Source organism: Eumetopias jubatus, unplaced genomic scaffold (genome assembly GCF_037043125.1).
Source record: "Eumetopias jubatus isolate StellerSeaLion01/CBP00866 unplaced genomic scaffold, mEumJub1_p1.0 scaffold_1, whole genome shotgun sequence".
Lineage (NCBI taxonomy): Eukaryota > Metazoa > Chordata > Mammalia > Carnivora > Otariidae > Eumetopias > Eumetopias jubatus.
Window position 1 is genome coordinate 53,539,830 of NW_028274807.1, and position 16,581 is coordinate 53,556,410.

At 39.4% G+C, this 16,581-nt stretch overlaps 1 protein-coding gene across 1 annotated transcript; it reads left to right on the top strand.

Moving 5' to 3' along the window:
* Window positions 1-1,027: 1,027 nt before the first annotated feature.
* Window positions 1,028-2,014, top strand: CCDC54 (coiled-coil domain containing 54). Its single transcript, XM_028110691.2, has one exon. It carries the CDS (start codon window positions 1,028-1,030, stop codon window positions 2,012-2,014), a length of 987 nt encoding a protein of 328 aa, XP_027966492.1.
* The last annotated feature ends 14,567 nt before the right edge of the window (window positions 2,015-16,581 follow it).

Here is a 16,581-nt window from a genome sequence, read left to right on the forward strand (position 1 = left end):
TGAGGCCATATTTTCTTCATATCCTTCAACCAAAACAACATACCACAACAGAAATAATGCAGGAGCAGATATGAGATTCTAGGTATTTTCTATTAATCCAGGTATTTAAAACATTTGCAAATATGTAAACTTTTTTCTTTTGGAAAATATAATTATTTTTCATAAAAAGTCATTTATTTTAAGATGTAATAAGTTTGTTTCCTTATTTTAATAAATTGATATCTTAAGACTTTTTAGTTTTAATTTCTAATATGGAATATCAATTAATATAACCTACATTTTAAAAAAAGGTCTGTGTTCCTCAATTTTTATGAGTGAAAAGTGTCCTCTGAGCAAAACTTTTGAAAGTTATTGCCCTATGGTTAAATGTACTTTTTTTTTTTTTTAAGTAGTCTCCATGCCCAGTGTGGAACCCAATGCAGGGCTTGAACTCACAACCCTGAGATCAAGATCTGAGCTGAGATCAAGAGTCAGACACTTGGGGCACCTGGGTGGCTCAGTCGTTAAGCATCTGCCTTCAGCTCAGGTCATGATCCCAGGGTCCTGGGATTGAGCCCAACATCAGGCTCATTGCTCAGTGGGGAGCCTGTTTCTCCTTCTCCTTCTGCCTCTCCCCCTGCTTGTGTTCCCTCTTTTGATGTCTCTCTATCAAATAAATAAATAAAATCTTTAAAAAAAAAAAAGAGTCAGACACTTAACCAGCTGAGCCACTGAGGCACCCCTGGTTAAATGTATTTCAAGGCAGCAACCATTGTGACATCAGCACCAGGTCAATGATTACCATATAAAGGATTCCATGCAGTTGAACATTTTTTCACAGAGCTCTCCAGTTAGACCACCCCATAAGAAGCTAACCACCCAAGAGTGCCTACTATTGCCTTTGATGTTCTCCATAGGGCATTCTATGATGTTATCAGGAAAGACATCCAACAAATAGTAAGAAAAAGACCATTTCATTCTGATACTGCTTCTTTCTTTGATTTTGGTCAGGTTTCCCATCACCCTACCTCTTGTTTTATTATGAAAGATGTACAAACTTCAAACCAAAAAGGTAAAAGCTGCTGCTGGGCAGATGTGGACTTCTAATCCCTCCAGGATCAGACAATCTCTTAAAAATGTTTACCATACATATAAGAACCAGCACCCAAATTCAACTAGACATCCAACTATGACTTCCTATGATTGTGATAAAGAGGTTATCAGTACTGATGAAGAAATGAATCTTATAGCAACAATCCAAGATATTAAAACTGCCCAAATTGAACTCCTCAGCCAAATGACTGATATTGTCAGTGTAGTACCCAAAATCCAGGAAAAGACTGATTTTTATCAGAAGCAGTTGGAGGTACTGGAAACCAGAATGAATGTTAATGAAGACAAACGATGCACAATAACTGAAGATATCTTCTCTATGAAAGAAGACATTGATACTTTAAAGAAGAAGGTGACAGAACTGGAAAACCAGAATTCTTGCTCCAGCATACATTGTTTAGAAGTTCTGGAAGGAGAAAGGGATAAAGAGATCATAGAACAACTTTACAAACTCCTACAACCAGAAACTCTGAAGAACACATCGGCTTCTACAGACTATGGACTCTTTTCAACAGAACCAGAAAAAGTGCCTAGTTATCCTGAGGCCACTGATCATCTTGAGGACAAAACAATTTCTCCCAAAATTAAAACTGTGGAAAAAAGTAACCATCAAAATGCATTAAGAAACTTTAAAAAAGCAAAGTCAAATATTTATGTTTACCCAGACTTTAGTACATGGATCAAGCTAACTTTTGTCCATGGAGGAAAGTGGAGATTTTTCCTCAGTGCTACCGACTTAGAGGAACTCATCCAGTGGCTTCTTTCCAGGCCAATCACCCCTCCTGAGGAACCACAACTTGTAACCCGGAGATACTGTCCATTCACTAGGCCTATTGCAAGTTTGACCACATTGTGTCTCTCTGTTTTCAACTATATTTACTGTCTTTTTGGTTTCTCAAAAGAGGAAGTAACTCGACTATAGAGTTATTTTCTGCTTTGTTTGACACAAAATAAATGTGAACTGGTTGTTCCGAGCATTGACACGTCTTTGTGGTGGTTGTGAAGTCCTTGGTAATTTGCTCGCTGTGGGCTCCCTGTCTATGAAGTTTTTATACGTCTCAGGTAAGTTAAGATAGATCATCCCATTGGACAACCGCGATGCATTTTCTGTCAGTATTCTTGTTTTCTTAAAGGCAATTCATAAGGATTCACCCAGTGCCCGTGTCATAGATAATTGGAAGGAAAGAATTAAGGGATCAAGGGAATGAAGAACACATTAGTAGTCCCCACATCAGTTTCCCATGCCCTCTTGTCTTTTTTTTTTTTTAAGATATTTATTCATCAGCAGGGGGAGCAACAGGCAGAAAGGAAGGCAGACGCTGAACTGACTGAGCTACCCCCGCCCCCCCCCGCCCGCATCCCCTATGTCCTCTTGTGTTAGGGGCCTTTGTAGATAAGATCTGTGATACCACAGACACACTCCACTAACAAAATTTTAAACAACATACAGTGAAAAAGATACCCACTATCAGAGCTACTAAAGTTAGAGTTATGAAAATAAAGGGCATTGAAAGGACAAGTTACTGCCAGGAAAATATTCATTGCAAAAATTGGATTTTTTTTCTTTCAACTTTAGCTTCATCTCCATCAAACAATTAAAGGGGGATGTTTCTGCTCAGTGAAATAAGTCAAGCAGAGAAAGACAATTATCATATAGTTTCACTCATATGTGGAATATAAGGAATAGTGTGGAGGATACAGGGGCAGGGAGGGAAAACTGAATGGGAGGAAATTAGAGAGGCAGACAAACCATGAGAGACTCTCAACTCTGGGAAACAGACTGAGGGTTGAAGAAGGGAGGGGGTGACCAGGTGTTGGGTATTAAGGAGGGCACATACTGTGATGAGCACTGGGTGTTATATGCAACTAATGAATCATTGAGCACTACGTCAAAAACTAATGCTCTACTATATGTTGGCTAATTGAACTTAATAAAAAAATAAAGGCGATCTTACTGGACATTTTTTACATTTTCATGAAATGAGACAAAATACCATGTCCTGTAGGTTTGATACAGAGGAAAAGAGAAAATCTAAAAAGGCATGTGTGAACCAAGTTACATCTCAACACTACGCTACCATAAATTCTTATATGACAAGGTCTTTTTCAGCATGAGCCCTACACTACATATCCAAGGTGGGCTTCATTTTGGGATATAATGGGTTATTGCCATCATGATGTAATTTTTCTAAATACCATGCAGAATAGCTGCAAAAACATGTCTCCCTCACCACTTAACTCAGGAGATGAAATCTACTACCAATAGAGAATCCTGTGCTGTTACACTACAAGTATTCTTGGGGAAGTGTACTACTTTAAATTATTCTCAGTTAATAACTTGAAAGGAGAGTTTTGGGCGGTAGCTAAGAAAAACCCAATTTCAAATGAGACAAAAGGAGCTAAGGTGTGTATAGACAAAGTGAAGGGAGAAGGATGACAATAAGACAGAGTACCTTCTGGTGCCAGCCTGATCATAATTATACAACTTTTTTCATTTGCAAATACATTGTATTTGATCTTTCTTTACTCATTTACAGATAAGATGTGTACACAAAATAACTTTTTAAAATCTATCCATGTGCCATAGGTGCAGCATGGGTGGCCGTCCTATACCTACACAAAGCAAGGCTGTATATAAAGAGGGTTTTTTTATTTTGTTTTATTTTTTTAAAGGATTTTATTTATTTATTTGTCAGAGAGAGAGTACAAGCAGGGGGAATGGCAAGCTGAGGGAGAAGCAGGCTCCTCCCTGAGCAAGGAGCCCGATGCGGGACTCGATCCCAGGACCCTGGGATCATGACCTGAGCCGAAGGCAGACGCTTAACTGCCTGAGCTACCCAGGCATCCTGAAGAGGGTTTGTATTAAATGTGATAACTGTGTTAATAAGGTAAAGTATTATTCTGGTAAGGGCACTAGCGATCTCTATGTATTTCTCTGCCATCAGAGATATCCGCAGGAACCACCAAAGTTCTAGTTCAGCACATTGGGTGTGACCCTCACATCAGAGAGTAACAGGGGAAGGTAGGCTGTGACAAAGATAAATGACATAACAACTGGCTTCAACGAAAGTAAAAAGTGACTCAGCTGGTATTTGCCTGAGTCACCTGGGCTTCTGTATTAATGCATGCTTTCACTCATTCTCCCCTTACCTGCCCCCTAGCACTTGCTTAATGGCTCTAGAGAGGCAAAGAGTTAGGGAAACAGCAGAGGGCTGGGATTGGAAGACCTTAGTTCTGAACAAATTCTACACAACCTCTGTTATTTCATCTCAGCTAGCTTTGTTTTGTCACACGTTAAAAGGAAATCATATTAATTTAGTAAATAAATCTTCAGTGTTTGCTAATGTCAAGCGATCGTGGGGGATTAAAGAAAAAGCAGAAGACATTCCCTGTACTATAGACACATAACATCAAATGGGACAAATAATACAGGGACACGCACAACTAATGTACAATAGATGGGGATGGAAAAAAGCAAATGTGCTCCTGTTATTAGAGAGGAAAGAGGGTTGAGGAGCCTTGCAGTAAGGAGCTTAGGTGAGGAGGAGGTGGTGAGGGCAGTGAACCAGGAAGAGTGCAGGAGTGTTGAGTTGTTTATGATAGAGATAGATAGAGATAGAAGCTTACCTGTTTATAAAGATGAAGAAGAAGAAGAGGAAAGTCAAGAAGAAGAAGAAGAAAGAGAAGAACACACCATTCTTCTCTACCAAAAAAGTGAGTATAAATATAATTAAATGATGTATGTCAAACATGAAACCATTGTGCATTCACCAAAATGTCTCAAACTATTGTTATTATTAAATTAAACACCTTTAATGTGAAGGTAGCACTAAACAGTGAAAGCAACGAGGACGTTCAAAGCATAACAGATCTTAGAACAGCTGTTCACTGAAAATTTATTATGTACCAGGCACTGTGCTAGGAGCAGGTGTACAATGGTGAACTTTATTAACTGTGATTTTGGCAAATTCCTTAAGACATCTGCTCTTCAGTTTTCTCAACTTTAAATTGAGAACAACTTATATCTTAAGACTATTGTTTTGATTAAACGAGACCATGTGTGTATAAACCACCCAGAACAGTGCTTGACTCAGTGGATACTTAACAAATGGGAGTCATTTCCTTCCTTCTCTAGGCTAGATGTTAAAAGGGGCCATAGACCCTGCCTCGAGGAGCTCACGTTCAAAATTTTTATTAGGCAGAAAAGACTTCAGACAAATAATGAACCAAGTGACGGGCTAAATACAAAAGCTCCAAACCAACTCTTGACTCCCTTCTCCAAAGATAGTGTGATAAGAATAAGACAGGGTGTGAAGCTCTCCTCCTGTCTGGGCATCCAACCAATATTCCATCATCTGTAACAGCTGCTCGCCAACCTTTAATTGCACACTATAAAAATAAGCATCAGAGAAAAGTATTTGAGGGGAAAGGGAGAGACTCAGTTTAAGATAAATAATTTAGTTCAGTTGGGAATACTTGCTTGCATAGACAGACACTGAGTTTCTATTCATTCAAAAGCAACATGCACCAACATTTCCTGAAATCAGATTCAATGCCAGGAACTAGCTGAGCCAGATGTAAAGAAACAGAAATGGAAAAGACACCAGTCTTTTCCTTAAGGAACATACTTTCCAATGGTATTCTCTCCAGCTGCCAATTATTATGGCCTGTTGCTTAGATGTGGGGTAGAAAACTACAGTTCACTTTAAAACTTAATTTAGTTTTTTCATGGGACACAACTCAAGTCCCATGCAGAAAAAGACTTTGCTATTCCTAAAAGTAACGTCTTAAGATGACTCCTTAAAGCCACAAAAATGCCACTTTTTCTGGGTTGTTTTATACTCCCCCCAAATGTAGACAGTCCCTAATGTATCAGTGGACTATGCTCCAAAACTGTATTTGCAAATCCACTGTTTGCAACTCAGAATGCATATTAGAAAGAAACAGTATTAGAGTTGGGGTGGGTTTTTTGGCTAACCTGTAAAAGCCGATTGAACCACCATATACCTGCGGTTTTGGTATTGATGGCACCATAGAGCTAAGCCTTTGTATACTGCCGTGCAAAGTGTATTCAGGAGAGTAACTACAAAAGCAGGATCAGGGTCCCCACTGTCCTTGTTCCCTCTACTGTCTGATAGGAGAGAAAATGTCACAGATTGATCGCACTAGGAGGATACCTTGGGGAACAGAGAGACAAAGGCCAGGATCTAAATGGGAGCCAAGGCAGGAACTCCAGGGATGAGAAGCTAGGATGCGGTGTTCTTAGCTGAGGAAGGAGGCGGTAGTTCCATGTGGCTCCTCAGAATCTAGTCCATGGAATAAGAGCCAAAGTGGGACCAGGGTCATCTTTCACAGTGAAGGACTGAAAGCTGAGCTAGGAGGGAGACAATTTGTACATGCAAAGGACTTAGCATAATTCCCGGCACATAGTAGTGTTCAGCAAAAGGTGACCGAGATATTGGTCCACTGAGATAGAGGCAAAAATTGTAGGCTTTGCTCCCTCATTTGTCTTTTGGAATATAATCTCCTTGGAAAAGAACTATTTGCAAGGAACCTGGAACTTGAAGCCTTTCTGAGCTATGGCAGGTTAGTGGCAGGTACAGTTAGCGGGGCAGGACAGCGGTTGAAGGGTGGGGCCTGCAGGGAGAAGCGCTGCTCTAGAAGGCTCCTGAGACAAAGAGAGGGTAGGTTTGCATATCCCCTCATCTTTCCCCTTTCCCACCCCATCTTCTCACCTAACGCTTGAAGTGTAAGGGTGTAGGTTGTGAGAAGATGCATCCGAGCCAGAGGCAGAGTCAGGGAGAGGGGGGACGGACAAGAAGAAGGAGAATGAAAACTCCCAGGAGAAGTGAGAAACAGGGGCGCTTGGATGGCTCAGGCGGTTAAGCAGCTGACTTATGATTTCGGCTCAGGTCATGTTCTCGGGGTTGGGAGATCCAGCCCAGCAGTGGGCTCAGCACTAAGCACAGAGTCTGCTTGAGAACCCCTCTCCCTCTGTCCTCCCCCTGCTTGCTTGCACGCTCTCTCAAATAAATAAATAAAATCTTAAAAACAACAACAGCAACAAAGAAGTGAGAAATAGCTGGGTTTCTGCTGCAGCCCTTCATACAGTAAGGAAATCCAGACCAGGCAGAGGTAAGGCACCAGGCCATGTGCTCTGAAAATACCAAGACAGGCAACACCTCCATGGGCTGATTCATCAAATGGGATGGTCATCCTTTGTCTACTCTCAGTTACATTTTAGCTTTAAGGAATCTGCACAGCTTCCAGGAACAGCTCTCAGCAGGACTCTTCCAATTTTTTCTTTAGTCAAGGGTCCCGCCTATGTTTAAACACTCCCCCTCTCCCCAGCTCCCACTGAGTATAGGAAAAGAAATGCATGAAAATGTACCCAGGCGATAGCCTGATTCTGATGTTATATTCTTTCCACCAGTCTCTTCAGAATGGGTGTTCCCACAAGACAATGTCCTGATGGAAGGTGTCACACACCTTTTGGGTATCAGAAAATCGAAATGTGGGTGCCACTCTCAGTTATAATGACCCTCGGTCAACTTATATTTGCCACCTATAAAGGTAATAATTGCTTGATGGACAGTTTATAATTGGATCATAGCCATCAGTGACATGGCTATTTGTTGTTAGAGCAATATTAACAAAATTATGCCTATGGCAGTCTAATTAGAGGAGCACCTTAGGTGGCCCTGCTGGCATTTTCAACATGTTATCTAAGAGGTATGATCAGAAGACAAATCGGGGCTGATTTAATGAAGTTTCTGATCAGAGGCTGGTCTAAAGACAGTGAGTTATTGAAGGAGGCAAAGCGGAGCTCGCAACTGGTGCATTCAAATAGGCCATTAGAGGACAACAAAGAGCCATGGAATTTACTAGATTCAGTCTCATGGCAGCCAGTAACAATAAAAGTTTCATTCCTTCTCAGCAGCAGGATCCTAAAGTCCTAAAAGGTTAGCTATGAAGTAATGCATAGAATTGTTGGATCATATTGTACAATTGAAACTAATATAACATTGTATGTTAATTATACTTGAATTTAAAAAAACAAAAAAAAGGTTAGCTGTGAAAAGAAGCCTAAAGATTACCTAGTTCAGTGATATTCAGGTGGGGGTAACTCCAAGGGGCCTTTTAAAATCTCCTGGTAGATTTTTGCAAATTAGTCCCTCCCCAATATCATATGTCTATGGGTTGGGGACATAACCTTATCCCTACTCCATTTGAGAATCATAACTATAAGGAGCAGCATAATGTAGGGACCAAGAACAAACACCTAGGTATTAGATAGCCCTGACTTAATGAGGGCTATGTCACTGACTAGGTGTGTGATCTTGTTGAGTTTCTTAAATTCTGTGAGCCAAATTCCTTTACTCTAAATTAGGGATAATAATAGAATATAATGCAAAATTATGTGCTGAGGATGAAATGAGGAAAAGCACTTAGCTTAGCATCTGACAAATAGTAAGTACTTAATAAATGTTCCATATAACTTGTGATCTTTCATTTTATGTCAACTTGATTAGGCTAAGGGATGCCCAGATAGTTGGTCAAACATTACTGCTGGGTATGTCTGTGAAGATGTTTCCAGAATAGATTAGCATTTGATTCAGTAGACTGAATAAAGAAGCTCATCCTCCCCATTTCAGTGGGCATCATCAAATCTGTTGGGGCCTGAATAAGACAAAAAGGTGGAGGAAGAGTGAATTTACTCTTTGCTTGAGCTAGGGAATCCATCCTTTAGACATTAGTGCTCCTAGTCTTAGGGCCTTTGGACTTGGACCAGGACTTATACCATCAGCTTCCCTGTTCTTGGGCCTTCAGGCTCAGACTGGGTCTTACACCATTGGCTCCCTTTGTTCTCTGAGCTTTAGGTTTGGACTAGAACTACACCTCCACCTTTCCTGGACCTCCACCCTGAAGACGGCAGATCAAGGGACTCTTCAGCCTCCATAATTGCATAAGCCAATTTCTCAAAATAAATCTCTTTCTGTATATCCATATCTATCCTGTTGGTTCTGTTTCTCTGCAGAATGCTGACTAATATAGAACTCTATTATTATTACAACTGAATGGCTAGGAAGCAGCTAGCCAGGAATTGAGGAAGAAAAAGATCGAGGACCAGAAATTTAGTTCAACTCATTGAGGGGGAACCTGAGATTCAGAGGTGGAAGTGACTTGCCCATAGTTCCCCAGCTTATACCCAGTCTGGACCAGATCCCAGGGTTCCAAATGTTGGGCCTGGTACTCTTTAGGCCAACTGAATTACTGCATTCTGATAGCTAACAGGATAGCAAGATGTAGCAGAAAATGCACTGGCTTAGTGGTCAAAGACACATTTAACTGTGCCTCTCACCATCTGTGTGGGGTCTGTAATGTTCCTTAAACTAGGGCAATGCACTGATCAAAGATAAGAAATCTGCCATTACTACCACCCAACCGAAGTCTCCTTCCTGAGGTCATGTAGTCCGTGTTCCATTATCTTTGAAACTCTGACCTTTCTCACACCAGAGTTTGCCATGTTCGTCTTCTATTATCTGAACATTTTACCGGGGGTCGGGTGCAAATATTACACGGCAATATGTGCATGTATATACACATATATACATACTATGTGTGTATATATAGTCTCAAATATATATACACATATATATTGGGTATATATATACCAACATATATATCTACATCAATTTGGATTAATTTCCTTGCCCACTGTCAGTGATATTGTTCTGGTTACTACAGCTATAGCTAAAAAAATTTATAACAATAATAAGCAAGTATGTGCACACGCACACACTCACACACACAAAACCGCTTCTAGGAAAAGCCTCAGATGGTACCTCTAAATGTTAAAGTATTTTGAAAAGTTGAAGAACTATGAATAATTTTTAAGTAGCTTATATGTTAAAGTTTGTCATATGTTAGAGTTTGACAGGAAACATGTATTAATTACTTAACATAAAACTGAGTGAACCACTCTTAGCTGATCTTCCTGCTCACCATCGTCTTTAGAACATAGCAGTGCTTCTCTTTCCTTATCTCTCTTTCTGTATTTTTGACAAAGTGTTAGTTTTTCCACCTGTGGGTTTCTCCCTCCTTTTTACTTCTGTCTCTATGTCTCTCCCTCTTTTTTCCCTCCATCTCAGTTTTTCTTAGGATGATGTAGCAGCCCGTGTGGTCACACATAAATTCACTTGCCAACCAAAGTCATGTGGACTTACCTGTCTTTCCTCTTTTCTCCCACTTGGCTTCAGCCAATGCACCTTACCAGTGACCTTTCCCTATTCTCCCTGATTCCACGTTTAGGTATCCTTGGCATATTAGGTTCTTCAGCAACAGAGCCAATTAAATTTATTTATTTATTATTTATTTTAATAGTTAATATTTATATAATATAAATATATAGTATATGATATAAATTATATATATAATTAATAATGTTTATATATTTATATTATGTAAATACATGTGTTATATATATAAATATCACATATGTTATATATGTATCACATGCATAATATATTACATATGTCATAAATGCATAAATATAATACATATAAATATAAATTACATATTATATGTAAATATATAATTGTATATAGTATATGATATATAATAAAATATTTAAAATATATAAATATATATAAAGAGACTTACTGTAAGGTATTGGCTCACATGATAACAGAAGCTGGGAAATCCCACAATTTGCTGTCTGCAAACTGGAAGCCCAAGGAAGCCAGTGGTGTACTTCGAAAACAAGAGAGCCAGAGAGCCAACGGAATAGACTATAGTACAAGTCTGAAGGCTGAGAACCAGGAAAACCAAGAGCAGAAGATTGGTGTTCCCGCTCACTTAGTCAGGAAGAGAGTAAATTCAAGCTTCCTCCACCTTTTTGTTCAGTTTGGGCCCTCAGCAGATTAGATGATGCTCACCCACATGGAGAAGGCCATCTACTTTACTTAGTTCAATTCAAATGTTTATCCCTTGCAAAAATACCCTCACAGACACACCCAGAAATAATTTAACCATCTGGGCATCTTGTGGCCCAGTCAAGCCAACAATAAAAATGACCACTCCCGGTTTCCTGCTCCAACTTCCCCTCATGGTTGTCTGCTGCTGCGTCCATTCCACAACCTTCCCTCCCCAGGTCCCAACTTCTGTATCGAACTCAGGCCAGCAACCTTACTTCACCTTCAGATTGTCCCCTTTGTATGGCTGTTTAAATGTACATATCTGATCCTGGACCGTTTCTCCATTCTGATTAATTCCTTCGGGTAGGTCCATAACACACTTTCCCAAACACTCACTACTTCCTCCATTTTTGGTCCATCTCCCTATGTTACTCCCCTCACATATCTTTCTTTTTTTATTCCAACCTTCATTTTTTCCCACAGAACTAATCATAATATAGAATAAAATTTCATTATAGAATTTATTTTGTATAATGAAGACAATTGGATGTTCTTAGTCTGAATTTCAGATACAGGTGAGTGGAAGAAGTTATAATTTAGCTAGGGAAATAATATTAACTGTAGTTGTTTTTACTTATTATTTCCCTATATTTTCTCAGTTGAGAAAAGAACTCTCCACCCTGAGAAAATATATGAAAAGTAGCCTTAATCTAATTTTCTTCTCTTTATTTGCTCTAATAGCCTGGTCGCTTTATGGCTTCCAGCAAATTAAAATTTTTTTTTAATTTCTAAGGAGGGCTAGAAGGCATTTTGGTTGCCTTTTTTTTTTTGTCCAGTTCACTGAAAATGGTTTTTAGAATAAGCATGTTTTGCAGAAACACTGATCATAATTCCATCATCTGCAACAATGAAAAATAAAGTGAAGAATGACATGGACAAAATAATTATACAAAAATTTCTAAATTTTAAAAATTCCTGAATCTGAGACAGGATAGCTTATGTAGCTCCCCCTTTTCTCTGTCTTTTAAAAAATTCATACATTCTGAAATTTCACAATTGTGAAATATAGTCCAATATATTTATAACTTTGGGAATACTATATAAGTGAACAGCTTAAAGAAGACTGAAAAAAACTGGAAAGATTCAATTCACTATGACCCATCTAAATGAACCAAAGACCTAGGCATTATCAGATTCATTTCTCTTTTACTTTATTGAAACAAGCTCAGCTCATAGATAAATGGCATTTTTAATCACGAGTGAAATTTCCCCAGCCAGCTCTTCTAGTCTCTTGTTAACTGAATGCGCAGAATATCCTTTAAGGACAAGAAAGACACTTATGGACATGATAAGGCTGGGCTCCACCGGATCCCTCTCCCCAGTGTGTTCTTCTGCAGTCTCTACAGGGGGTAAGAATCCCAGTTTAACAAAGCCCTGGAACAAATCTCCATCCCAAGCTCCTCAGTTCTGTGTGTTTCTTTAAATAGGCCCCTTTCCAGGACATACATGGAAAAAGAAAATTAAGAAGATATGTCCTCCTCCCAGTCTGTGAAAATTCACCTTTTTTAACTGTCAAATCAGTCCCAACTCCATTCAAATAACTCCCAAATTGAGCAAGGCAGTGCCAGATTCCTACTACTGTCATCTTGAGTTTATCTCCTCATGGTTATAAATGATTTGTTTATTCATAAATTAATTTAACAATCACTGGCAGCCTACTATATGCCAGGTTCCATGCTAAGTACTTGGTAATATGTTGGTAGGTAAACAGATATGATATTGTCCTGAGGCTTTCAGGGAATGGTTTCAAAGCCCACAGAGCTTTTATATTCCAGGTGATTCTTGTCACTTTTGCAGACACCAACCTGCTTTCAAGCTCTTCGGAGCCATTGCCATGTGATGACTCTTGCCTCCTACTTTGGCCCTGGCCCTGGCCCTGGCCCTGGCCCGCCACTGTGACCACCACAGACTTCAGTGCCTCCACTTCTTGAGAATTGCTATCTCCTTCTTGGCTGCCCATTGTTAAGCAGCAGGCCCTGTTGATCAGGACACCCAAAAGCCATGTCTCACTTTCTTCTCCCATGATGCCCCCCAACTACATTTCTGTATTTGTATATATAAATATATACTTTCTCAGCTTCTTTTTATCCCTGGCCCGAGATGAAGCAGAGATCTGCTGGAGGGCATTCTGGGGAAGTTTTCTTTCTTGATAAAAAGAGACACATGCAACTGGTAAGCATGTGTAAGTTTCTCCTTCCTGCTTTGAAAGCAAACGTAATGACTGGAACTCCAGCACTTAGATGAACAGGAGGAAGAACGGAGAGACTCAGGAGGATACCAGCCCCGTACCTCTCCACCTCTTATTGTATGAGCAATAAACCCTTGTTATTGAAGCCACCGCAGTTGAATTTTTTTGTTACTTGCAGCTGACAATTCTTACTGATGTGTTGCCACTGCCATGATCCCAGCCAAAAAGGCCTCTGCATCTTTGGGGCTTAGTGACCCTTTTCTATTCCTGTGCTGTCTAGAACGGGAGGGAAAAACTACCCTCCAACTGTTCCCCGTCCTGATGAAGTCTACCAGCACATCAGGATTCTCATGCTTGTTTGGTGCCCATCAAATTTCATTGTGGTTGTTTGTCTGGGGTTGGGGGACTGGGTGTGAGAAGCACAACCTGCAGTATGTGTATGTACTCAATATCTCCATGCCAGTGGAAAGACGTAGATGTCATCTCACTTCAAACAAGATTTTGGCATCTTATCTCTGAAACACTCCCCTAGTAGGAAGGCATCCACAAATGCCCTCCTGCAACTTAATCTCCCAACAACATGGATACTAATTTCAAGCTCAGGAAGTAGATATGCCAATGACCTCAGAACCCTAAGAGTGGTCATTCTAGAGGATTTAAGTCATATTTCATTCTAGAAGAAACTCATATTCAAATATTCTAAACTTCACATTCATTATCTCTTTTTCCCCTCCTGCTACTAAATAGAAAGACTTTTCTATCATAGAAAAATCTCTTGATCTGTGCTGTGAATCCCATGTCCTCTCACTTTCTCAGGAACTTCCCCCTCTGAATTATATCCATGGCTTCTTATGTAACTCCAAACTCGCCTTCTTTACTGGGCCTCTTCCATAATCATATAAACCTACCATTGTCTCTCTTACCTGAGAAAACAAAAATAATTTTACTGTAAAACTAATTTTCCAACTAAAATTGTATCTATTCTCCCAGTTACAAAACATATAGCTACAGCTTCAATTTCTACACCCTCCTTCTATTGGCTTCTCAATCTGCCCTCTGTTGTTATCACTTAAACTCTAGCATTAAGTCACCACTGACCTGCTTGTTGCCAAGTCAATGAAAATGTTCATATCTATCCTATTTGAAGCCCCTGCTTCCTTTGTGCACAGGTTTCTACTGCTCCCTCAAGCAACTCTTTCCTTGCCTTCCACCCTTCCATGTCCCTACACTTGGCTCATTTTCTTCTGACCATTGTCAGGCGGCAGTGCTGACTTTTCCTCCTCTACCCAAGCTTTTTGTGCAGACCTTCCTCAGGGCTCAGCCTTGGGCCCTCTTCAATTTTCTGCCAAAGTGCTCTCATCTATTCCTTTATCTTCAAACACCATCTGTAAGCAGTGGTTTCAAAATCATGTCTGCAGTCCAGACTGCTCTTCTGAGTTACAGACTCATGCGTACAAATGTTTAGAATATCTCCATGCAGGACACTTGAACATATTAAAAGAATTTCAAATACAACAATGTCCCAAGATAAACTTATTATCTATAACCCCCTTGCCCAAAACAATGTTTCTCCTCTAGCGTTCCCTATAATGGTGAATGGTATCAACATCCTCCCAGATGCTCCAGCCAGAGCCCATGAGCCATCCTTAACACATCCTTCTCCTTCAGTGATTCTCTGCCACTACTACCCGCAAAAATCAGTCACAAATCCAGTTGACTCTGCCCCATAATCCATCTGTTTTCCAACTTAAGTCACCATCATCTCTCACCTGGGCTACTCAAATTAACCTCTAACTAGTTTCTTCTTTTCTTCTACCCCATTTTTCCTTGCCCCGACCTCAATTTTCATATGGCAATGACAGTAATCATTTAAAATGTAATTCTGATCAAATCATTCCTCTACTAAGATTATTTCATGGCATCCCAGTACTGAGTATCAAATCCAAAATCCTTCTTTGTATTTTCTGAACAAACAAGCTCTTTTTTGCCTCAAGACATTATATATGCCTCTGCCAGAAATGCTGTTTCTTCCAAACTAGGCACAGCTAGCTATTACTCTTTCAGGTATGAGCTTAATTACTATTTTCTAAAGGAACTCTTTCCTGATTGAGAAATAGTGTCAGATTCCCTATTTACCTTCATACCAACTTGTGATTTTCAAAAGTGAGACTTGTATAAAGAGCACACTTACCATAATGAGCACTGAGTAATGTATAGAATTGTTGAATCACTATATTGTACACCTGAAATTAGTATAACACTGTATGGAAACTCTACTGGAATTAAAATTAAAAACTTAATTTAAAAAAGGCAAGAGTTCCTCTATCTTAACAAATCAAACCTGGTAAATCAAAAACATCAGTAAACATACATTTTTAGAGATATGGAGGAAGCTACCGGATGAAAGAAAAAAAATAGGACTTGTAATTAAATCCTACTAGTGTGATTAGCTAGCCAGGAGACACTAACTAAGTAAGGTAAGCCCCATGAGGGTAGAGACTTAGTATAATTCGTTCACTGATATTTTCTCAACATCAGGTGGAGGGGAATAGTGGGTGCTCAATAAGATTTGTTGGATGCATAAACTGAGTTTTATATAGTTCTGGCTTTAAGACCTATATTGATTTCCTATTCTAGTCACAGATATAAATGATTTTAATTATGACTAAATACTTACGTTTTAATTATGACAATTATTTAATAATGATAATTATTTAATTGTGACATACTTATACACCCAGAAGTGTGTAATTATGAAAAGGGATATATTTCTGCCAACTAAAAGAAATTCTGGATTTTTCTAGGAAGCTTATTTTAGGGATAGGATTCAGACAATTGTCATGCATTTTTTTTTTTTTTTTTTTTTTTTGAGCAAGAGAGTGGCAGAGGCAGAGGGAGAAGCAGGCTCCCCGTCTAGCAGAGAGCCTGATGCGGACCTCGATCCCAGGACCCTGGGATCATGACCTGAGCCGAAGGCAGATGCTTAACCATCTGAGCCACCCGGGTGCCCAATTGTCATGCATTTTTAAAAAAGAGTCTTAAAAAAGCAAAAAATCAACTAATTCAGTAAAATTGGTATATTGCCCATCAAATTTCAAAATATATTAGCATGGCATCTCACTTTCTTCAGACATTTTCTAAGTGGAATGAAATTTTAATTCCAAACCTAGAGCTGTAAGATTAAGTAAGAAAAGAAACTGAGGAGTGACACTCCAGAAATTTCCTCTAGCAACATGCTAATATAAGGACTTGACAGCCAGCCTGTGTCCCTGAGGTCTATTGATTAATATGTGTAGTAATAGAATAATTAACATGGAATGAGAG